At 46.3% G+C, this 25,557-nt stretch overlaps 1 protein-coding gene across 7 annotated transcripts in view; it reads left to right on the forward strand.

Moving 5' to 3' along the window:
- Positions 1-25,078, forward strand: part of PAX7 (paired box 7) — a 106,553-nt gene extending 81,475 nt beyond the window's left edge. For all 7 annotated transcript variants that reach the window (XM_069782367.1, XM_069782368.1, XM_069782369.1 and 4 more), the window contains 2 exons: positions 16,133-16,379; positions 20,329-25,078. In XM_069782367.1, coding sequence (XP_069638468.1) covers positions 16,133-16,379; positions 20,329-20,444 — 363 coding nt within the window. In that variant the 3' untranslated portion in view covers positions 20,445-25,078. The remainder of the gene's footprint in view (positions 1-16,132; positions 16,380-20,328) is intronic.
- The last annotated feature ends 479 nt before the right edge of the window (positions 25,079-25,557 follow it).

Here is a 25,557-nt window from a genome sequence, read left to right on the forward strand (position 1 = left end):
CAAGGCCCTTTGCTAGCTCAAAAGGCCTTCTCTGTAAAAGTGCTTCCATATTTAGTATTTCTGTATTTCTATGCAGTTGTATGTTTATTTTCAGTCCTTTGGAGTCCTCCTTTCTGCCCTCCCCACTCAGATACCCACAGCCCTTTGGCCATATTAGCCAAGTGCCTGGGAGACGATGAGAATTTTTCCCTTGGAGCTGCTGAGAGCTTGGTGACAATCATAGTGGTTGGGGCCAAGCTCTGCCTAGCCCAGTGGGTCCTCCCCAATAGCGACCATAAGCAGACTCCTCATGAAGATCAAGAACAGGGTGCTCTCCGGGCCTCTCACTATTTTCAGCTCGGGGGATTTCCTTAAAAAAAGGTGGTTTGTCTGTTAATCCTCAGTGGACCTTTCTTCCAAGTACCTACCCAGTCTCCTTGTCCACCCACACAGCTTAGCATCCATTGCTTCTTGTGGCAAGGAGTCCCACAGGTTGACTCTCCATCGAGTGAAGCTCCACTTCATTTGCTTCATATTTCACCCCTACTACCTTCATTCGAAGGCTCATTCTGGAAGTGATGGTGAATAGACAATTAATATTCACCCTCTCCATGTCATTTGTGATTTCTTAGGCTGCCATCAAATCCCCACAGCCCAGGAAACCAGGAAAGGTGCTGACTGATTCCAGCCCACCTTCACCAGTGATGCTGACGGTGCAGTGGCTTCCCCCCCTTGCTTGGGCCATGGCAGTTTTGCAGTGAGGCCCTTGGAAGGAATGATGTGGGTTTGTGGAAGTGCATTTTGTGCTTGGGCAAGGGTTAGAGGCACCTGCTCAGGCTTATAAATCTCTGTGGATGCTACTGATAGCAGTGGGAGATGCGTCTCCTGTGGAAACAAAGCATCTTTTTGCATCCTGATGCCAAACCATATGTTCTCCAGTGTCCTTTTGAAATATAGACAACCTTGGTGATAAGAAGAACATAATCCTAGTGCTTGAAACAGATAGCTCCATCTCTCCTGACATTTTTAGGAGCCTACAGAGATGGAAGGATAGTCAGCCACGCCATTCCCATCCCCTCAGCTTTACTCATGCGACGGCCAGACGTGAATCTGGCAAAGCTTGTTTTCCCCTGGCAAGGGGCTAAAAGCAATGTACTTTTCCCTGACAGCCGACAGCAGCCCCTGGCTGAGACGGTGATATGAAGAGGGAGCAAACGCGGTGCCATGAGAAAGGGGGAAGGGCTGTGAACAGATCTGCAGTTGCTAGCAATTGCTCTCTCAGCTCTGGCATAGATGAAAAGGGGGGGGGGGGGGCGGGAGGGAGGGAAGAAAGGGGGGGAAAACGGCAGTCGAAGAGCGAAAGGTCCCCAGCTGGCTGTTAGTGGCATCTGCACTCAGAGTACAGACTCCAGCTGAGAGCTATTTCACTATTTATTTACATGTAATTATTGCTATGAGGTGCAGATATTAACACTGTCAAGAGCAATTTGCCCTGACATTTTTCACTTGCTCTGTTCCCTGACGTTTTGGGTTTGGTGGGATTTTTTTTTTCTCTCTCTCTCTCTCTCTTCATCACACTGCTTCAGTTTTGGCAGTGCAGGGACCAGGCTTTTTAATCCAGCGCCCTTCGCAACTCATTAAACTTTGAAATTTAATTTTGTCCAGAGAGGAGCTGGGGCGCAGGGAGCGTCTCCCACCTCCCTCTCCCCATGCTCTCGCACCCGCCACCCATCTACAGCAGTTCAAGCATTTCCACTCTAAACAAACCAAATTTACCGGTTGCCGCGTTTTCAATTGGAATGCAATCTCCAGCATTAACCTTTGCTTTCGACACTGCATTTAAAACACAGAAAGGTGCCCAACCGTTTATTAGGGGGAGAGTTTGAAAGTGCATGTAGAGAAAGCAAATGCAGAACAAATATTTTTCGACCCAGTGCCCAGACCAGCATAAAAATCACAACCCATTTCAAAAGTTGGGTTAGGACCAGTGACTGTTTCCACTTCTTTAAGCTCCATTTTTTTTCCCCCTTGCTTTCACTCCACTCCTGCCTAAACCATCTGATTTCAATAGCTGGTGACACTTTAAATTAAGACTTCCGGCCTACGCTCAAGCCCTGATTTAATGAGACAGTTGTTGTATGTCATCTAATAAATACCAATTGTGCATTAGAACTTACTTGCCAAGCAGGAGCAGTGACGTGACAGGCACAACTCACCGCAGCCTGCTTTTTTTCTCAGCCAATATGGTGCTTGTAATCATTTAGCATTTGTTTAATACACAATAGACCATATTCCTCCCCAGCAGAGCTCCACCACTCAATGATTCACATTTGTGTTTTATAAACCAGAAGGAATAAGCTAGGTGTGTACCAGAGTCTGAAGGACTATGCCAGGGTGTGTGGGGGTTGTGTTCATGGAAGGAGTAAATGCTGAGTACTTCTTAAGTGCCTATGCGTGGTGAATTTTTGGAACAGATTAATTAATAATTCCCATTCCTCCATTTTATCTGCAGCACCTTAGACCCTTTTTTTCATTCTTAGAGTTGGACCAGTCTTGGCTTCTACTCTCTTCACTTTGCAGGGGAGGAGATTCAGGAATCTGGTGCCTTCTTCATCTTTATTTTTCTTCTGGGTTTCCTTTCTTGGGATGGGAGTAGAAAGAGAGCCAGGCCCAAGGGGAGATGGCCAGTCCCCAGATCTGAAATATCTGACATTTGGGGGCTTTGGGATTTTGTTTCTGTTTTTTTGTGCGGAGTCTCATACAGTGGGACATGCTCCTTGACTACAGCACTTCTGTGTCATTGCAACACAAATAAATAGCAATAGGAATGGCTTCATTATAAACCGCCAAGCCCTGCCGTGTATCTGTAACATGCTCACCATGCAGCAGAAAGGATAACTGAGATCACTATGGATGAGGGGACGGGTTGCCAGGACATTTTGGGAAGAGCAAAATGGTTTCATTTAATTCAACACTCTCTGGAGAGTTTCTTTTTCTCTCTTTATAAACAAAGGGACAAAAATATTGCAACTGGATATTTTATTTTTTATATCTTTTGGTTACAAATTGCAGTAGTTTACTTCATTTTGATCTTTCAATCAAAAGTTTGTATTTGCACTTGCATCCCTCACCCATTTCCTTTCCATTTTCATTTATGCTATTTGAAAGGCTTGCTTTCATCTAAAAGAAAAAGTTGTTTATCTTTTTCATAACATTTATTAATCACCTGTCAACCCTTCATAAACCTTTTATAGAGGGACCTGTAATATAACACAGAAGCTTAGTAGTATTTTCATTACTGCAGGCTGCATGTTTAAATGTGATCAGAGCCCAGCATGGAAACTCGACATTTTCTATTCTTAACTCTTTCTCCCCATCCCTCTCTACCCATCACCATTTTTGTGTATGGCTGTGAAACAGAGCTGACAAAACTGTTCCCACCTTTGTAAAACTTTCTTATATCTTCAGCGAAAGGCCTATAGATATACTAAACAGCATCATATGGCACTAGTGTTTTGAAGTTCCCCTCATTTCCGTGCTTAACTTATTATAAGGCCATCTGGAGTGTGGACATCAACCTTGGCTTTGGGATGTTCAAATTCCTGCTCCCCCATAAACTTCTGCACCATCTCAAGTTTTAGCCTTTATTGGGCTCATTTTTCCACTAGTAAGGTGAGAGGTGGCAGCCCTGCTCTGCCTAGTGCTGATGATAAATACATTAAAGCAGGTCACAGAAATCTTCGAAGAAAGAAGAATGTTGCAGAAATAAGACGCATTTCTGCTTTTTATGTAGGTGTCACTTTGGATAGCATGTGCTCTGTCCTGCTGCTTTCTTGGGGGGTGTCTGAAGGGTCAGGATGCTCAGCTCTTGCTGGATTTCAGGGGATTGGCTTCCTGATACAGAAAGCTCCAGACTCCTGGGCCTTTTTGTGTGGACAGGAGGTTTTCCTCTCCACATAATGACCAGGGGAGAATTAATCAGATGGGGGCTTTATTACCAGTGACCCAAATGCACCCACAGAGCTCAGGCACCAGCTGGTACATACATTAACTCCAGTTTTGCTTAATCTTGCAGTTTTTAAGACAGTCTCATAATGGGGCAGGGACAGGAGGAGACAGGACATGCAGATTTTCTGAGGATCTCTTGGGTCCTAACACTGACGCAGTGGTCTGAACCCAGGGCAAGGCTTAGGACAAGTAAGACCCAGGCGGTGGTCTTGTTCTTGGGCTTTCTGCTTTGCCCATGGCCTCAGCCCTCCATCCTCCCATGCTCAGCACCCTTCCCCAGGGTCCCAAACTTTCTGCCAAGGTGCTGATTCCTCTGTAAGCTGGAGGGTGCAAACCAAATGGAGGAGAGCAGTGCCCAGGGCTGCTGATCTGTGCGGTAAGCTCTTCCCCCAGTAGTCATGACCAGGGGTACTGGGGTGCAGTGGGAGTGAGGAGCGCAGGAGATAACCATTGATGTTGTCAACGCTGCCGGGACTTAACGTATTGTGAGATATGGCAGCTTGTTTGCACGGGTGTTAACCAGCCTCTCCTGTCCCCTTCTTGTCACTGCCCAGTCCCTGCCACAGCCAATCTGTGTCCTAATCTCCATCAATTAACAAGAAACACTTTCGCCTCCTCGCTCCCCCTCACCAACACAGACACCCACCCCGAAGCCTCAGATAAAGAGGAAAGAGCCCCCCCAGCCTCGACCCTCTCCCCCTTTACTTTCCACTAACTCAGCGCAACCAATTAGGCATCTGACACCCGTACTGGCTGACAAATTGTTTCTGTCATCTGCTTTCTGTCTTTCATTAAATGAGAGGCGGAGGGGGGAATTGAGAAGGGAGGGGGGGGCTGGGAGATGTGATCTCCCATGCTTAGCGAGGCCAGATACATTAATTACAAAACGGCCATTTGCAGCATGAAAATGCATTAATTAAATTTATGCAATCATTATCTTTAAATAGTCATATCTTTAAAATAATCAGCCCTTCCTGAGTCTTCCCTCTCCTCCGCTAAGTATCTCTAATCCCTTTTCCACCATTTATCTCTGGATCAGCAGTGGCTTGTATGCTTTTAAACTTCTGCATGCAGGAGATGCCTTAAAAACTCTGCTCAAGTAATACAAGGGTGTGATACCTTCACTCTTGCCCTTGGCCTTGCAGTGAGGAGGACAGGCAAGGGGACAACTCTACTCAGAAAGTTAAAGGATTTGCCATTTTTTGGAGGATTTTGATCAAGATATTTTCATAAAAGAGAGCTTGTAGCTCAGCCAAGAGTAGCTCAGCCAAGAATTGTGGGGTTAATGTATGAAGTTCTTTGCATTTGTACAGGAGAGCAAGGTATGTTCTGGTTTACATACCCACTTAGTAAATGTATTGCTGTTTTCGTTTGGAAGAGGTTTAATTTTAATGAGGTGAGAGCCTTCCCTTTGGCACAGACATAGCTTTGCCAGCAGACAGCTACCTTTCATCAGTGTATCTTTTTCTTCTTAAAAATCACTTAGTTCAAGGCAGTAAATTATATTCATAAGAAAAGCAAGGTTTTAGAAATAGGCATTTCACTACTCTGATGCTCAAGATCGCTTGTTGGTGGCTTCATATTATAATTCTAAATAATGTTTCATTTTGGAGTACCTTCAGAGAGGTAGCCAAAATCAACATGTGCTAGACAAATAAGAACGAAGCGCAGTTAATGATGTGTTAGCCCAGGAGCTTCTACTTTTACACTTCATTGTCCAAAGACTTCACCTGTTTGTGATGGCTACTCAAGTAATCACTGCAAACTTATCAAGGTTTGTGCTGCTCCTCAGCAGACCCCAGGTGCAGGAGTGCCGAAGTACCCAGGGAAGAATTAATCTCATCCCCTGCTTAAGTAAGCACCTATAACACCACAGGAAAACTCCAGTCCAAATAGCTTTTAAAGAGCTGGAGGACTCAAAGAGGGATACTTATCTAAACTCAAATCCTTTAGGGCTTTCTTATCACTTCTGGTTAAAGATTTTGTTCTGCTCTTTGTGTGTCTGCATCGTTTTTAATAAATCCTACATGGTTTTTTCCCCTATCTGTAATGCCTAGTGGGCCAATGTCCAATTAGACAGGAGCCGACACAGTGGTATTTGGATCCAAACCTCATGTTGTGTTCAGCTAGAGTTATGAGTTTGGGATTAAGACCAGACAGAATTTGGGGGCAGATTTGATGGTGACTGAGTCCTGCCAGATTTCTCACATCTGAGGGGCAGAAATGAGCTCTGGGGTTTCAGAAATGGAAACAGACAGTAGCTTGTCCTGCACAGGAAAGTCCCCTCGACGGTCCAAGTGTCCCCAGCCCCCTCTTCAAGAAGTGCATTATGAATCTATAAGCTGTCTGGATTCAGCACAGCATGAACTTGGTGTAAAGTTGATTACAAATAATGAATACAAAGGGGTCGTTTTTCCCTGGACCTTCTCTGAGAACAGACATTTCTCGAGAGAAAGGAAAAGCCTTACTGTGGAGCAAAACAGGGGAAGAGGTGGTTGAGCTAGAACATCTTAGCTGTAAGGGTAATCCTCTGTTAAAGCAGCAAGGATCCCCACTTTCTTCTCTTTTCTCCTATTTTTATTTGCACTAATGCCTCTACACCAGTGGACTCCACATCTTGGTGGCTGCAGCTCCATTGTCCCGGAGTTCAGATCCTATGAGGGTTTGGGGGTTCACGTTTGGCAAAAGCAAGCAGCTCCCTGTCTTCGAAAATACCACAGTGCTCCCTAGCAGCAGAGAGAAGTCCAAAAGAAGAGCACATGGCACTATGTAGGGCTGCAAAAGGCATTTCCTTGGATTCAGGAGCTGTGATTTTCCTACAGGTGAGGGAAAAAGAGGTCCTGACTTTAGAAATTCATCCCTGTGATAGCCTCAGAAGATCCAAACTGAGCTGAGGCGCTTGCACACAGGACCAGGGTCTGGATTGTTCATTCATTAGGGTGAGCTGAAAAGAGAAATCCTCACCTTAAAAAATGCACCACGCTCCCTCGGGAAAGCAGGGAACTAAGAGCAAGCAAAGAAGCAGCAGAGGAGCTGGCAATAGGAAGCGCTTCTGATTTTCCCTTTCTTCCATTCTTTTGCCAGCTAGAGTTATTAAGTGTTTGGTGTGAGCCTAGCTAGCCCTGCACTTGCTGAACTTATCAGGGTTATTTCATCTCCCCATGACCTCTCCGTATTTACGATGGGAACCCTGGAGGCATTGGCTTTGCTTAACTGGTGTATCTTACACTGCAGTTAAGCTGGACCTTAACTGATTACAGCCCTTGATTGATCAGAGAAAGAGGGAGGGGAAGAGAAAGAGGAGTCCTAGAGCAGATACGCAGGACTATCAGTGCACCAAGCAGCTTCGCCTGGGGCTGGGATATGCCACTCGGGGGATTCTTTGTAGTGCAGCTCCTTTCACATTTATAGAGGCTCCCCTCCACTCTCCAAAAAGAGAGAGACACAGAGAGAAAAGCAGGCGAGGGGGGGCATGGAGTGGACTCAAAGGATCTCAGGAAATCTTGTTTCGAAGCAGTAAGTCAGCACCCGCACTCCATTACCAGTGTCCGCGGGGGGTTGTGATAGTGAGCGAGCACAGATCAGCTTAGCTGAGAAATGGGGAAAAAAAAAAAAAAAAAGAGGGAGAGAAATAGAAAGGGAGGAGGGGGAAGACGAGACCTTTCTGTGAATTTTGGTTTGTCTTTGTTAGTCTCTGCCAGCATGGGGCTGCTGAAGAGAGGAATAACAGAAGTTTATAAAACAGTTTTAATTTGCTGGGACTTAGCTGTGCTGCGTGTTCTTCCTACCCTGACATTATTCACATCAGGCAGATGCACAGCAATAGATTTAGGGCTGATTTAGCAGGAAACCTTGGTGTGTGTTTGTTTGTTTATTGGTATTTTGAATCTCTCACCAAGCCCCAGAAGCTTTTCGTTCCCCACCCACCATCAGCATATCTGAGCTTACCCAAGAATGGACAAATAGGTGCAGAAGAAAAGACACAAGCCTGGCCCATTTCCAAAGCCAAACCTAACGTGAGTCCTTCTGCTGGTTTGGAAATCTTTAGGAATTCCAGTTTTCCGTGGTCGTGCCTTTCTGCTTTCTCATCCCAGGTGACTTTGAGTTCCAAAATGCCACAAGCAAGATTCATATTCCTGCAATTAATACCCTGTGTAAAGGTGCCCACGGATGCTCCGTATCTCAACAAAGAGATTTTTCCCATGGAGGCTTTCCTTTCCAGAGTATTCATTTGGCCTTCACAGAGAAACATATTCATGGGGAAAACAGCATCAGAGTAGAGTTTGCTTGTGGTGACTTCTGTTAATGCAGTCTACTGCCTAGAAATAAGGAGGATGGGGTGGCTTGGTTTGCCGACCAGCACATTTGGGAAGCATTGGCCTTCTTTTGGTTATTCCATATGAAATGTCTTAGCAATTCCAATTTAATCAGGAAAAACACTTCATGCTTAGGTAACACAAGATGAATAATGATATTGATGGTTAGTAAAGCACAAACTGCCCATTTTCAGAGGGGAGATACTCAGCAGTGCATGAAAATCAGACCCCTTTGACAGTTTCAAGATGGCAAGGCGCTAGTTAGCCGTTTGGCTTGAGTCTCTCCTGTTTCTGGAAGGGGTGAACCCATGTCTCTTGATTTTGCTTGTTAGTGAAATTGATGCCCATAGAACTGGGACCCCCCCTTTATCTTAAACAGCCTGCACTAGCACGGCATGTCTTTTTGTTTCCTCTCTGGTTATCCAGACTACTAAAAACTTTGCCATCTGCTTTTATCTAAGTGATAGTAGAGTTTGGTGCCCTAATGCCAGGGATAGTGGCTCATGTTTCTAGATCAAGCAGTTTTTAATGTAATTCCCATTCACAGTGTTGCCTCCGCCCTTCCCCTCCAAATTACACTTCTGCCACAGGATTTCTCATAGCCCTTATTGGATGCATAACCCTGTGGTGCTTCTGATTTCCTTATGGTATTTCCACTGCAAGAAGAGCCCATTCCTCTTTCCCAGGCCATCCAGACTTAAGCAATTTCTCTTACCCTTATAGCTAAGACCTTCCCATTCTTTTGTATAGCTTAGAAACTTTTCTTTAGACCTTCTCCATAATTTGTACATCTCTACAGAAGCAGGGTGCCCAAAACAAGATGCAGTGCTCCAGGTGGAACCTCACCATAGCCTTGAACAATCAGGTAATAACTTCCCATCGCCTTTTTTTCTAATCCTCCCCCTGTACAGCCTGCATTGGTCTGCTTTGCTGCAGCTCACCATTGCATCCCCAGATCCATCTCATCCCCAGCATCTCCCCAAGCCCTCTCCATCATGAGTGTGTGGCAGTTTTTCATCCATTAAGTGAACAGGGTCATTTTAGGACACAAATGCTCATGTCCATTTCACCCACTGTGTCCTAGATGGCTCCCCTCTGGCGCTGAAACATCCTTCAGATGTTTTAAGTCACTGAAAGGCATTGATGATATTTCTGGGTTTATTGTTCACTGCCAAACTGTACCACTGTTCAAGCACAGGCCCACAGTAACCATTTCTGACCACTTTGAGGGGATTTGGTATGATCTGTCCCATACACACCAGAAAGGATTCAGACACATTGCATTCTGTTCCTGGCTTTGCTTCTGACACACTTCGCATGGCCTTGGGAAAGGCATTTCACTGGCCTCCACATATTTTCCAATGGAGTGGGGAAGGTTAGGAAAATGAGACATTACTGCTATAGAGCAGCAGCCATGTCAGCCCTGGAGTCCTTCCACAGCAGGAAGGACTTGTGAGATTGTTTTAGCTCATATTCATAACACTGTTCTCTTTAGCACTAGTAACATGCTGCTTGATGGATTATAAATACTGGGCTAGATGAGGCAGTAGAGCATCAGGGTTCTTAAACTTTAACCCACAACAAAATAGAAGTAGAGAGTTAAGTCACCTGCTCATTTATGCTGGTGTGAATCAGGACTGTGCTTGAAGTCAGTGTCAGTGAAGTTACCCTTAAGGAAAGCTAATGTGAAGTTTGCTCCCTGGGCTCCAAAATTTAGTTGGAAGAGACATTAGATGGAAGGGACCGCAGTTAACTGGATCAGACATTTTCTAGGTGCAAGAAGCATGAAGCACTGTCTGGATCCTTGGCCTGACTGCAAAATCAAATGTAGTGGGTGAACTTAGTGGATTAGTTTGGCATATTGGGATACCACTCAGCTGGGTCTAGTGATTTAGAAACTATTCAAAATTAATTGCTTGGTTTTGAGTGCAGTGTTAGTGATTGCTACATAAGTCATTTTAGTCCTACCTAGGGGCATATTTGCATATATTTATCCTCCTTTCAAGTGAAGATCTTTGGGGAAACTGTATTTATCTCCTCCCAACTCTTTCTTTGGCTTTCAGTAGTCCTACAGTCACCTCGTCATTTTGTTTCCATTTAATGTATGTATAGAATAATCAACTCTTCCTCTTGCCACCAAGTGAAAATGAATCCACAGAGATCAAAAAGCATTAATATGAGGAAGGGTTGCCTTCTGCAAGAGAGAAGGAAAAGATTAGCTGAACAGGCTGCAAAATAAAGATGGAAAAGATTAAGCTGGGTCCCCACCAAGTAGCTAAGAACAGTCTTGGAGGACAGAGCGTGACCTACCCAGAGCAGAAGCTGAATCAACCACAAATGGCAGAGAGACCAAGCCCTCATGGAGGAACTCAGAGACAATCATTAGCTTGCTCCATGTCTTTAGTAAAACCATAAGATACAGCATGTTTCCCAGCACGGCCATCAGGCCACTGTCAGACTTTCCATTCCCTAGGAAGCGGTGTTAATGTTAACACCACAGAAGCTGAAACAAAGAGAGATTTCAGCCTACAAACACTCATCACAACAAAGAATTTCCTAGTGCTTTTTGCCTGATGTAGTATAAAATATTCCAACTAATCACATATCCAGCCTTTCCCAAAGAGAAAGGATTTCTACTGGTTCCTAGGAAAGCAGTAACAGAGCCTCAGAAATACTACCCACTGCCAGGAGACCCTTCCTCTGGTTTTCCCTTTTTGGTTTCTGCCTGGTATCCAGTTTGCATTCCTTTGGGACCACCCAGCAGCTTCTCTGGAGTTAACACCCTTCAGCTAGTTGCAGATCATTACGTCTTCCCTTTATTCAGAACTTAGCCAGGCTCAGCAGTTTCTAAATGCAGCATTTTTCTAAGGCAGCCTCTGATTTTGGATGCTTTGCACTGTGTCAAATTGAGTGTCCAGAAATGGAGACACCACAGAATCAGGGGTCACTCTGGAAAATGCTGTCTGCAGGCTCCTGCCTCCCCATCGTTTTGTTTGCTTGGGTTTGATCTCTTTACAACACCTCTGTGCCTTCCTGGTCATGGGGCAGTGTAGCATCACTGAGTGTAGATATAAAGCCTGCTGGGTCCAGGGCCTGATGTCTGTATCGGCTGGCTATCTTAGCAAGCCTAAAGCAAACTGATAATGCAGGGCAGGAGATGTAGGGACTCAGGATGTATGGCGTGTCCGGCTGCCATGGTATTTCCTGTAGAGCTCTTGACTGCAGAGACCAGCGAGGTGCAGCAGCCAGGTCTGCTGGGGCAAGGTTTTGTCATGGAACTTATCTGCTACCCTCCCTCTCCCCTCCTTGATGCGCTCACACCCTTCTCTATCGAAGCGGTATCTCTCCCCATCACTTGTCTGCCCCTCAAGCCCCTCCTGCCCCCCCAACACACCCAACTGTCCCCCCCAACCCCCAAACCTAAAATCTGAAGGCCTGATTGCACAGATTGAAGGCCCTAATTGCACTTCCCTTTCCAAAGCCGCATTCGTTTATCATAAAGGGTGCACATTTCCCCTGCTACAGTTTCCATGGCCAGAGGCCCTGAGGGCCAGCTCAGAAATGGAGGGAATTAATTACATTTTTTTAACTCCCCTTCTTTTAAAGTATGGGAGAGAGTGATGAAACGTCCCGGGGGGGGGGGGGGGGGGGGAGCAGGGGGGAGCTGCAGAGATGAGGGTGGGGAGGGAGGCAGCAGCAGGAGGCAAGGCGGGGGGGGGCTGGCTCTTTCATCCAGGAGGGTCTTTGTGCATTAACCTTGGTCTCCCCAACACATCAAGACCCCTACCCCCTCTCCCCCATGACAAATGACCTCCGGAAAGGGTAGAAACAAGGCCAAAGGATCCTAGCACCATGGCTGTTATTGACTTACCCCGAAGTGCAAGCCCACGCCATGCCTGTGACTGATTTGGGACAGCAGCAAAGGGAAAGAAGATGGGGAAAGGGAGAGAGACAACTGATGAGAGGGAGGGGAAAGGGAAGGCTGTCAATCACTGTGATGGACAGGTAGCAGATTTCCCTCCAGATAAAACCTTACAGATGTGAAGTGGGTATTGATTTTTAGTTAGTGATGATAATGCACCAAGAAGTAATAAATTATAAGAAAGCAAGGTCAAAAAGAAAAGGTAAAAGGACTTTGCATTCTTGAGGAGGGGATTTCTCCAGATCCCCCAGACTTTCCTAAGTTCAAAAGTTGCCTGGAAAATGAGTTTATCCAGCTGAAACAAGAAGTCAGATAATGCGGGCCTGCTGAGACTGGAGGGCTTGTGTAGGGTTATCCATGCTGGGTGGCTGCGTAGCAAAGAGGGAGTAGAAGTCTCCGGTTCACTCTTGTTATTTCTAACACCTTCGTGTCCTGGGGTGGGGAAGGTCGGATGCCATTCTCTGATAAACCTGTGCGAACAGAGTCTCAAGGGAGCTTAGCCCCATATTGCTCTCAGCATGCCTGGAAAAGGCAGACGCTTCCCACGGTCAGCATTGCTGAAGAGGGAACAGACATCTTTGGGGCTCCTGGCTTGGTTGAGCCCCACAGCCTCTCTCAGGGTTTGTCTGCAGCCCTCAGCCACCCTACCTCTATGGGAGCCTCCAGCAGGGATGTGCACGTCATAGCCACCTTCCAGCATCTCCCCTCTCCAACCTCCACACAGTTACATGTCCGTTTACCACCCTGGCATCGTCGTGATGAAATATTGGCATCCTTATGTTTCACCACAGATTTCCAGAGGGAAATTCAGCCTGTCTTTTTCAGAAAGGGGTCTTAGGATGGGATGAATTGTCCTTCAGAAGTGTCAGTCTCTCTGTAGAGGGATTCTAGAGGATTAGCAGAGACTAGAAACTTAACTTCACATGGCTAAGGTTAGTTGAGTTGAGTCCTAGCTTAAGTGACTTGCACAAGCCTTTGTGAGTCAGTAGCAGAGCTGGGATTAGAAATCAGTCCTGATTCTGACTGATTAAAGCCAATTACTGTCTTTAGTAGGATTTGTGCAAGTGTATTCTCCGGTCTCAGCTCCTCTGAATTTGAAGAGTGTGAATCTGGGTTTCATTTACCAATGTTGCTTTACATCCCCCTTTCTTTTTAAAAAGGCCTTAGCGGAAGTGTTACTATGACTTCTGCTTGCTTTAAGAGCCTTTTATTTTCTCTGAGTAATGTAAAACAGCTGATTCTTTTGGGGAGATGGCCAAGAGGGAGAGCACTAGAAAACCCTCTGGTCTGTGAGTGGTTCCAGTTGTCCTTCATTTTATAGCGCACGGTTTCTTTTCTGCACCTGCAGCGCTTGGCGGTGCGGGCAGCACATCCGCAGTCAGGCAGCACTGCCAGACCTGGACAGCTCAGGAAGGGAGAGGTGAAACAGCCCGGCTTTATGCTGCCTGAGCTGGAGCTTTCCAAAAATAACTCATAATTTGTATGTCTGTGTTTTTGTGCATGCAAGAAGGATGTTTATTGTTTTGAACATCTGATTCTACTTGCGAATGAAATCCAATAATGTCTCATGGCTGCTGTATATGCGAGTGTCCTGGACATCTGTCAGGGCAAAGAGGTGCAGGGCGTTAACACCTACAGCTAAGGTGATTCTGAAGCTATGAGGTCTGCCTGCAGCCGGCAGGATTGAGGGGCATTCAAGGGGATTCGTAGCTGAGCCAGATCAAAGTTTGTGACCTGGCTTTAGTGGAAGGTTACAAATAACTTTGCAGCTAGAAAACCTACCTTCAGGCTGCACTCCCATGATTTTCCCGCTGCATAAGCCTTGAAGCAGAGAGGTTTACGTTACATCCACACAGAAAAGCATGACAGCCCTATTCTCATATTAATCCACTCTGTCTTGCATATTTAAATGCAATCTCCTTTCTTCATCCCCCTGTCTTTCAGTCTTTGGGCTGTCATGGGGCAGGGAGTTCCACCGGCACATTTTGCACGGTGTTATGGCTAAACAACTTCATCTAGATACCTTGAGGCTTAATCACTGTGATTAAGAAGCTGTGCCCAGAGGGTCTGGAGAGCTGGAGGTAATTTAGGCTCTGTCTGGAGCACTGTCTGCCCTGCGGTGTAGAGACAGCTAAGCTAGTTTTAACTTTTGGGGACCAGTAGCAAACTCTAAGCTCAGTGCAGGCTGAAAACCCTGAAGGAAGAGAGGGTAAATGAACCCTGTCTGAGCTGTATGCTGCTGTCACTGCGCGGCTTTTACTTAGCTTGTTCAAAGCTTGTTCCTGTGTCTGTACCGCACTGCAGACAAACCCAGTGGTTGGGGTTAGATTGATTTTCGAAGCTTTATAACAAACCCCCTCCCCAGTACCTCCCCACCGCCTCCCCCTCCATGGGGGTCCAGCCACCCCTGCTCCTGAATTCCCCTCCCAGACAAATGCCTGGGAAGGATCTCAGGCCAGCTGAGTCGGGAGGTGGCATTACATCAAGGGAAAGCATCTTTGCAGGACTCCTGAGTCCTTCCGGGGGGAGGAGAAGCTTTAGAAAGCAAAGGCCAGCGCGTAGCCAGTCATTCAGCCTAAGCCCCCGCTCCGGCAGGAAGGTGAGGGAGGAGGGGATGGGGAAGGTGTAGGGGTGAGCAGGAAGGGGAGACGCCGTTCTATACAACCCCTCTTGTGTCCTTCCAGAGAATGTATCCTCTGCACAATAGCTCACCAGGCCGCTGGTGGGGGATAAAGGGCTCATTTTACCACTTGCCAGGCTCCAAATATTTCCAATTTGCCACTTTAATTGATGTCAATAAGGTTATGCTAAATTTGGAGATTTTCAGCTGCTCAGCATCTGAGTGCTGGCCTGGCCCCCCGAGGTGACTGGCTTTCCCCTCTCCCCCCGCCCTTCGCCAGCACAAATACAGCAAGGCACGCCTGCGGCGGCTGCGGAGATCAACCGAGAGGCATCAGGAGTTCCCTTCCTTCCCTGCCACGGCCCCGCTTCTGCAAACTCTTTACACTCTTAACTTAGCAGCCTGGGGGTAATTTTGCTGATTGCAGAAGGCAATTGCATTAAAGCACTGGTGGGATCAGGGTCCTTGTGTGAAGGCCTGTAGGCAGCAGCTTACCCCAAACTCACCCGCAGGAACAAATCTGGCATTTTTGCTGCAAAGGAAGAAAAAAAAAGTTCATCTGTTTCAGGTCTCAAAGCAGGAAGATCGCTTGTGTGCAAATCTAATTACATTTTCAAACCAAGCACTACACTGAAATGAGCCAAACCAGGACCTGTTATCCTTTAACATTTGAGGGTAAACAGAACTTTGACATTTCAGTCCCTAAAGCTGAGTCTGCATCAAAGCCAGAAAGGGTTTGCATCTGGTTTGGTTAGGGACCTTTGCAAACCAAGCCCCACTCAGACTTCCAAAGAAAGGAGCTGTCTCCAGCGTCCCTTTTTGAAAATATGGATTTTTGCTCCCTGTCTTATGTGTCTCCTCTTCTGGGAGGGCTGTGTGTAGGAAGGGAAGGAGTGCTAGTTCATGGCAGTGCGTGTCCCACAGGTTTGTCCCAAGTTTATTCCTTTCTCCAGTGTTCATTCTGAACAGCACAGCTAATGTTGTTGGCAGGTCAGCAAAGAAAGACCAAAGATTGAGTGTGCTGTGAAGGAATTTCTCAGTTATCCCTATTAAGGTCTTTAAAATAAAGCGTTAGACACAGAGGAGCCAGCTGTGGGGTCTGTCTGTTGTTATTTGGTGGAAGCAGGCCTTCATTCTCCAGCCTGGCCAAACCTATATTGATATTGTATATTATACTGATAGACCACCATTATATGTAGACTGTTTCACCCTGGTATGCATGAAGGCAGCTGCACACATACCCTTTCTCCTCCAGACATTGACGTGTTGTCTCCTGTGTTTCTCCAGGTGATGAGCATCCTGAGCAACCCCAGTGGGGTTCCTCCGCAACCGCAGGCTGACTTCTCCATCTCTCCCCTTCACGGTGGCTTGGACACCACCAACTCCATCTCTGCCAGCTGCAGCCAGCGGAGCGACTCCATCAAGTCTGTGGACAGCCTCCCAACTTCCCAGTCCTACTGTCCTCCCACCTACAGCACCACCAGTTACAGTGTGGATCCGGTGGCTGGCTACCAATATGGACAGTATGGACAAAGTAAGTGCACTGATTGTATTCCCCCTGCATAGGGAAAAGGAGAAGAGAGGGAGGGAGTGTAAGAACATATAGATACTCTATTGGAAGGGATTCCCATGGAATTCTGTCCATCGAGAGAGAAAAAGGGAATCCACTCTCCAGACACAGATGGACATTGCTCCACACAGCCTCCCCAACACCCTTGCAGTCTGATTCAAAAGTCCCAACTGAAATATTTTAGGTAAAACATTTCTATTAGAAAAGGACAACTTCCAGACCTCTCCCTTTCCCCCTCTCCAATTCTTGCTTTTCCAAAAGTCCTACAACATGTTCACCCTGCTCAGCCAAAAGAAAGCTGGGATTTTAATGCCATCCCTTAGTGATGCAGAACTATGTGTCGCTTCCTCCCCTGCCCTCTGTAAGGTAAGGGCTGGGACCATGCTCAGAGATTTTGCTACTAAAAATGTTAAGCCAATGCTTGTCAGTTGGGCTGTGGTTCTGCGAAAGCTGAAGTGAAGCTGGAATTGCAATCCTGAACCCAAACTTCAGACCCAAAAGGCAGAGGGACCCTGGGAGGATCTGTTTCTCCTCCAGAATGGTTGGGTCACAAAAACACCAGCGAGCCTGGCAAAGGGCTCACCTGCTGGTGTTAAACTAATAATAAGTGTGGTGGTGTGAGAGAGTGATCCGTGGAGGGTTAAAGGTGCATCCTCTTCCTCCGGGAGCACTCCTGCTTGCCCATAACTTGTCCTCAGTGACCTTTCCTTCCATTTGGCTGTGGCTTTTTATTCCCCTCTCCGTCACAGCCCTTTAATGTCTTTAACTTCTACAGCTAAATGAGAACCGGCTGTGGCGGCAGACGGGATCAATAGCAGCTTCCCCCCACCCCTCCTTTTTTTGTTTTTCGGGAGTTTGATCTGTGACCCCTTGACCTTCCCCTCGCTTCTGGATGTGAGGCTGGACACACGTGCTATTGATAAAAATCTTAAACAAATTCCAATACCATGTATTTCCAATAAAGATTCCCTTGGGCAAGACGTTAGTCACACCCATGTGTGTAAAAAATAAAATAAGGAGGACGAGCTACGTTTTCTGAGAGAGAGAGACCAGCAAAGGAGAAGGAAAGAGAAAGAAGGGTTTGTCTTGGTTTGCTGCTGGAATTTTTACTTGGGCCTCTCCTTATGCTGCAAAACTGCTCATGCAGCCCTATTTATGTTGTTTTATTTGCCCCCCTTTCCTGATTTCTGTTGCACAGCTCTTTATTTTCTGCTAGACACCCATTAAATTTGCAAGTCCAGTTTAGAGCCCACTGAGCTCCGTTCGGAACAGGAATGTTTTCCTGTTAATAGTCATGAGAGACCGGGCAGCCAACAGGCTTGTGCCCAGCAGCAAGTCTTGCGTGGTCAACAGAATTAGTCCAGATGTGTTCCATGCCCAGAGACACACAGGTAGCTAGTCATGAAGGCGTTCTTCCTGCTGGGGCAAGGAAGGTAGGTGAGAAAGCATCATGCAGCATCCACAGTGCCACTGCTTCCCAGTGCTGGGAGCTGGAGTCACACCCGGGAAGTCTTACAGCCAAAGCCATTGCCATGCTGCATGGCAGCACAAACCAACCGTAGATGTTCTAAGGTGGGATCTACGTTAAGCAGCAAATTCTGCATGTGTGTACGTACGTATATAGATATTTGTATTTACAGCTCTGTACAGGCAGTATGTAAATCCACTTCACTATAAATCTTTCTTATAATGACACCCATTTATAATAATCTCTGTGTGTGGAAACAGTTTTCATTAGTAATTAGTCCTGTTAGAGCAATCACTTACATGAAGTTGACCTTGATATAACAACGTTTTTTCTTGTCTTTCTTGGTGCATGTTGTATTTAGCAGATGCTTCTAATTCCTCCTGCTTTTTAATTCTTCATTGCTTCTTTTCAAATCCTGTTTAAATGCTGATCAGTGTGAGGTGAGCTCCACAAGATCAGTATTTATTGACATTCAGTTCAAATCATATGTTTCTTCCTTCTACGATGTGGCAAAAAAGTATCAAAACTCTTTTTAGTGAACACTGATATAATAAAAATGGGGGGTTGTAACGGTGGCAGCAGGCTCTGTATAACAGGGGACATAATGAGGCCTTGTAAGTAAGAGCTCTGTAGCTTTGATAGGCTTTGGACCTGGCCTGCAGAGAATCTCTCTCTCCCCACTTCTCTCCTGCTTATTCTTGCTTTAGAAACACAAAACCAGACACACTTTCTCTCTCACATAAGCAAATAAACACCCGGAGTACTTTTGGCAAGTTTCTGGTTTTATTTTGGCTTCCACTGTATTAAACCAACAAACCATATCTTCGACTTCTGGTGTGGGATACCCTGGTGCCTTTGAACTCTTCCCACTGGCACAAAAAGCAATATTGGGAGTTTAGCATGGCTTTTTTAGAAGATGGGATCACCATCAAATTTCCATTTTGCTGGGTACCGCTCAGAGCAGGATGACCAGCTCCAAGCATTCGTCGCCCTCCTTTCCCAAGCACCCATCTGAATTCACCCACGGAAACAGGTGACAACAGAGACAGAGGCACAACCACACACACACATGCAGCAAGTCTGAGGAGTGAATTTCCACTTTACCTACAGCCTCTCAAAGACATTATTTAATGTGGTTACCTGAAATATCAGGGGACCAAGCTGATAAGGTCTGGACAAGAACCATAGCTTGGGGTCTAATCCTATGTACAACCCCCTTGCAGCTAGAGTCACCATAATGCATTACAGAGCCCAGCGCTCCAGTCAAGCTACCCCAGGATCCCAGTCCCCAAGGAGCGCCAGCCAGCATGCCAGCTCCACTTGCCTAACTCAGCTCCTTTCAGACTCTGCCGCCTGCAGAAGCCATGTTCCCCAGCAGGCCTCACTTCGGCCCCAGATAACTCACCCTGTGCCGAGCCTGCTTGCTTCCAGCATACCAGCCTGCCAGCGCTTGCACAGTCTGTGCTGTCCCAGCCGGTGAGGAGCAGAGATGCCAGATTAACGTGGTCCTTGTGATTCCCAAAGGCCGGAGCTGTGTTAATGATGCTGGTGATGGAACGCAGAAGCGTGAAAGGAATCCTAATAGATATGACAAGTCTAATAAGAATTTGTGTCTGGAAGGGACCTCCTCTGGGGCAGGCGTCTGACAAGACGTTGATGGCTGAAATTTGTTTACTCATTGGCACCGATTGTACATCTCCTGCCAGCTCCTTATTAATCTAATTTGAGACATTAAAGCTAGTGAAAGGGAGAGACTTTGACTGAAGCTCAGCTAATGAGCAATGTCACCATCCTGCCCCAGTCCTCTTCCCCCTCAGACCACGGGGCAGTCAGGCAAGCTGGGATATAGGTTCACGCATCGCCTCAGGAGTTGTGGCTGTGTTTCTCACCCAGATGGCGATAAGCAAAGTGGTTTCCCTTAGGAAGGGTGGATGAAGGCAGGCAGCAGAGCTCGCAGAGATGAGTCAGCATGCTGCGGATGAGTCAGATTCAAGCCCTGTCCAGACTTGGTGAGCTTCCACTGAAATTTCTGGAATCATTTACACCAGCATCACTGAGTGCAGAAGTTGGCTTTGCCACCATGAGATGATACAGGGAGGTGAGGCTGGAAGGCTTATCCCGCTGGCTTTCTGCTCAGGCTTGTCTTCAGGCAGCTCCGCTGGAAACACCGTTGTCAGTGGCAGAAGTAGAATTTTAGCTCTTTTCAGTAGGTCCACGGAGACCTACCTAGGTGTTTCTGGCAGGACCATCATCTGTTTGCACTCTTTGCTAGGAGTGCAGCAGGACCCTCGTGTGTGTGACAACCGCTGCTTTGGGCCTTCCTTTGTAAGAGTCAGTCTGCGGGGTCTGTTGGTTACACACCCTTTGATGCTGAAAGCCTCATTTCCACTAAATGCTAATGTTGTGCTGTTTTCTCACCCTCCTTTTTTTTCCCCTCCTCTTCAGCCGCTGTTGATTATTTGGCCAAGAACGTGAGTCTGTCTACACAGCGTAGGATGAAGCTGGGAGAACATTCAGCCGTTCTGGGCCTCCTACCAGTAGAGACAGGCCAAGCTTACTGAAGAGTCCGACTGTGCCAACAACCCACTCCAGCAACTTGGTACCACTGGAGAAAACACCACCAGCCTTCCAGGGATCTACCTGTACCCGGACCCTACTCCTTCCCAATTCCCTTCCACCTCGCATCAACCTGAGCTGTGAAGGAGACGGGAAAGAGGGGGAGGGCTCTCCAAGTATCCAGCTCCTCCCAGAGCACTCTTCTCAGAGGCAAGCCTGGCCTCTGACCTGACTCATCCTGTGGCCAGAGACAATGGGTTGGGTACATTTATTAGCCCCGAGTTCATGCCCTCCCTCTAACCTACCTGGCCATGGCATTTTGCCCACACTTAAGGACTTTCCATTGATCTAGGTAGTTGGCATAGTCAAAGCCAAATTGGTCTTTTTTTCTTTGTAAAAAAAAATGTTTCGTTTTGTTTCCTTTTCTTTCCATTGCTGTAAATTTGGTGAATGTCGTATAGGAAGGAATAACCGAGCTGATCATTTAGGGTGATGTAATTCGGGACCACAGAAGACCTATGGACCAAATATAAGAACTTGTTTTTAAAAAAAAACCACAAAGACAAACAAAACCAGAAAAACATATATTAAAGTGACAGCAAATTTCCCCACCCCATTCTACCCTTCTGTTCTCACCGATGGCTTCCCAAAGCAGGGCCAAAGCAGGCCAGATTGCTGCTAAGCAGGGGCAGGATGGAAGTCCGTCCAGCCTGGGACCTTTGGAAAGTGTAAATGTAAATTGCTGCATGAGGACTGGAGATTATGGGCACAGGCACGAGCAACATTTACTTTTCCTCTTAGGGACCAATTTAGACCTGATTATCACTGAAAAGACATGGGCATCTAATAGCAGCAGGAGATGTGATAGCAAACGCTGGCCTTGCACGCACAGAGGAAGGGCATCAGATACACCCGATGGTGTCGGAGCTTTTGTCTATCCAGTTGAGAAGGGTGAGGACTGTCAGTGGCCCTTCTTTCACTCAGCAGGAGAGAAGCTGGCCATGAGAACAAAGACAAGAGAGGGAAGAGTCAGAGGTGTTCGTTAGCTGCCTGCTTGGAGGGGTCAGTATGCAAAGCCAGGTTCTTCTACAAGTAAAGGGCCACCTGAAAGAAAATGGTGCTTGTTCTGAAGGTGCTTTCCCGCAGCTGCCTCTCACTGAAGGATGGATGTGGTTGTGGAGTCATAGGGGAGCTGACCTGAAGAGTCTTTCTAACAGCAGCTAGGAAGGAAAGGTGCTCTCAACTGCAACATTGCACCTATTTGTACTGCAGGAAAAGATTTACCTTACCAACAGCATTCTTTATCCTCCAGCTGCCAGGAGAAATGCTTGCCCCGTCCATCCTTCTGGCTCTTCCCCCACCCCTCTCATTTCATGTAATATTCTGTACAACTCAACCTCTCAGTCCCTTCCCTCTGCTTTTCATTTTGGTGGTGGAGCCTTTCTCTCTGTAAACCAGATCTTGTTCTCTGGATTTATCACCCCACTTTTCTGTAGCAGCCAGTGCTCTCACTTTTGTGTTGGCTTACAATTCTGCTCATCACACTGCTCAGATAAAAGCAGCCAAAAATAAAAGGGTATTGCTAAGTCATGACCCACATGGGTTTTTAAATAGTTTCTTTTGCATGTGGTGATGATCCTTGATGATTCTTAAGCAGATATCTAGTATCATAGACTTTTTTCCTCTCACTTTCCTGTGTTGAGAGGAAGAATGCACTGAAATTTGACCTGGAGAGGGCAAGGAAAGCTGCCCCTGAGATAACCACCCTGATGCACAGAATTTGTGCCAGGCAGTAGCTGATGTGTAAAGTCCAATGCCAACAGGCAGTACTTAAAGTTATCTACAGACTGTTAGGGTTTATAATACACTTACTATTTTATATGTCTGCTTTAGGATAATGAATGTCTGCTTTTGTCCACTGGCAATAATGAGGGACCACGTGGTCAGATGAGTTCTGGTCTAGCGTATGCTCCTAGGTTGTTAAAGGAGACACTTCTCTTGTGCTCTCTTCTGTTGCTGCTTCTTCTTCCATTCTTCTCAAATAATCTGATCTTGTTTTCGCAGCTGAAACAACATTTTTCTGGGGAACTATCCCCTGCCTTGCCCTGACATCATTTATCACGAACCAGCAAGCCACTTTCTCTTGAGCCTTGAGCTACAGCCAAGTACCTGTTCTGACCAAAGCAGAGTTGTGCTTCTTACGTTGCTCAGCATCCTATCAGAGCCACATATGGCTTTCATCAGCTTTGCTTTATGGCTGTGACAGAGCCTGCTCTACTTTCCTAAAAGTGTATTAGTACACCAGCTTGGCCTCTCACATGCTCATTTGCATGTTTCTGCGCAGGAGCTCTGTGTGGGGCAACATCTGCATCCAGAGGCTGTATTGCTGTCATTTATACTCCAGAGATCGCAATTCAGCCTCTGCTTGTCTAGCTGTATCACATATAAAGCTTCACTCTAGTTGTGAAAGACTTTATTTGGATCACAAAGCTTTTGAAGCACTTGAAGCTTGCATTCTTCGCATCCTTTCTCAGGGCAATATATAGCACCTACAGCTGGATGAATAGGTGAGGCCAAAGGTACTGATTTCCTTGAGGTGGCTGAAGAGCCAAAATGCCTTGGACCGGTCACATAATCTGAAGCACTCTCCCTGCTTTGTGCCACTTTGAGATCTCAGAAAGCAACAAAAGATGCTGGTTTATGTTGTTTACACTTTAAAGCTGATCTAAGGAAGAAATCCTTTTGAATTCCACTCCTGGCTTAAATGCCATTCCCAACAACCGTAACCTTCAGCCATACCTGAACTCAACTGGAGGATTGAGGGTGAAAGCAAGGGTGTCTCCATGATAGGCACTAGAATAGAGATTAATGACTGAAGCACCTGTTCAAATTTGCTCCTGTGTCTCAGTATCATTCTGAGCTGACTGCTAAAACAACAGAGCACATGATTTTCTTGTGTGCCATATTTAGTAGTATTTAAAAGGCCAAATGCCGATAATCACCCAGTCTGGGAGCACCTTAAAATCTACATCCTCCTTGCCACTGGAAGATGGAGTTTGTAGATAGTGATTGTTGGCCCAGTACCTGGCCCAGACATTTGCAATCCCTTGTTCTTTATACTGAAATTTCTGACCAAATGCATTCCTAGCTGCCTGCTAAACTAGAAGGAAAGTTTCAGTTTGTCATGAGAATTGCTTGTCCGCTGCTCCCGCTCGCAAAGACCCATCAGCTCTCTTCTCCCCGCCGTTATCTATTCTCCTGTGCGTGCATACATGTCTCCCAAGCATCCCTCAACAGTGGACAGTTGGTCCTCACAGTGAGCGTGTTGTTGAGGAGGACTTCAGCTGAGCTCAGCGCAGAGTGCAGGACCCCTAAAGTAAAAAGTACTAAAAAGAGGGAGCACTGTAGAAACCTATTTGCCAATTACCTTCACCAGAAAGTCCGTGAACACCCAGGCACTGCTGTAAATAGAGTTCTTAGAGGAATATGAAAAAAGCCCCATGCTAGCGCAAATAGCTATTCTCTGACCTTTCCCTCGTGGTCGCACTTTGTACATTAGTTGGAAATTTGGTCATGTGCTGTATGTTTATAGAAAGTTGACATTTTTTTATACTAAAACCACAGTGAGTGCCGTGCTAGTTAAAAAAGAAAAAAGGGGGGGTGGGGGGATGAACTGTAGAAATTTGCCTATCGTGTGTTTTCAAAATACATTCCAGACTCTTTGGGGTGGGATGGGTTTGATTTGGGGATTTTTTTTGTTTCTTTGTTTTGTTTTAAGGTACATTCATGTATGAAAGTCAAAGTATGTTTTGTTTTGTTTTGTTTTGTTTTGTTTTATGGATTGCCAACCTCAGTTCTGCTGAAAAGAGACAAACTCAGGGGGTGGGGTGGGACGGGGAGGGGGGGACAGAACAGAGGGAGGTGCCTTGAAGGCAAAACAAAACCAAGCATGGAAGAGTAGCAATCGGCAGCAGACAAGCGTTGGACAGCAGGACCCTGAAGAACGTTCAGTCGCAGTCACTCTAAGCAGACCAAACAGGGACTGAGCAGATACTCAACTACTGGTGACTCTGAGGGTGCCTGGGAATCCAGAAATCGTTCTGCACCTCACCCAAACAAACCACCAAGCAAAGGGACACACTCCAGAGACGTTCTCTCAGGTCGACATTTCTTCCATGCCTGCAGATGAGAACTGACATCCTTGGGGGAGAGGAAAAATGCCGAGTGGATTTCTTTTACCTCCCCACACCCCTCCCATGCCCCTGCCATCACCTCTCAGCGCCGTCCTGAGACCACAAAACGGACATTGCCTCACTGTGTCCAGTAACTCAGCAGATTGGCTCCTGTCGCTCAGAGACTTTGTGTATTTAATGCTTCTAACCCGTCATCCCTAACACCTCCATATACCCACCTGGGGAATATCTACATAGCACTATAGGACATTCCTTATTCCTAGTAACTGCGGATATGTTGCTTCTGTGTTTGACTCATAGCCATTTTGCTCCATGTGTATGCCTGTGTGTGAGTATGTGTGCGTGTGTGTGTGTGCCTGCGTGCGTGTGTATATATATAATCGCACCATAATTTATTCAGCTATATGGAGTAGTATAGTAGAAAGAGAAACTGGTATTTGCTTTAACTACCTGCTGCCTGTAGGTGTCTCTCTGTAACTCAGGCATAACTGTTATACATTAAAAAAAAAAAAAAGGATTAAAAGTGTCTTTGGGTGGCTTGTTTGCTTGACTTGCTCTGCAGTGTGCCAAGCACAAGGGGAAAAGCTGGTAAATCAAAAATATTCACACACACATGCAGACTACAGATGTTTTTGGTAAAAAGCAAAATTGTGTGCTTCATTCGTTAATGAAAACGCGGAAAAGCTACATAAATAAATAAAACATTTAATTTCACTGTGACTTTTCACAAGGGAAGAACAATTACCTGGCCTGTTCTAAATACAACCGTTTCTTTATGCATTCATTTTCAGCAAGCTATTGCACAGGCAGAGGAAGGCAGGCTGTGCAGGCCAGGGTGGGACTGGGCTGCCGTGTTAACTCCGAGCTCTGCAGGCACCTGGCTTTCGTTAAAGGCCAAAGCGCAGCATCAACAAGCGGAAAAATA

This window comes from Haliaeetus albicilla, chromosome 4 (assembly GCF_947461875.1).
Source record: "Haliaeetus albicilla chromosome 4, bHalAlb1.1, whole genome shotgun sequence".
Lineage (NCBI taxonomy): Eukaryota > Metazoa > Chordata > Aves > Accipitriformes > Accipitridae > Haliaeetus > Haliaeetus albicilla.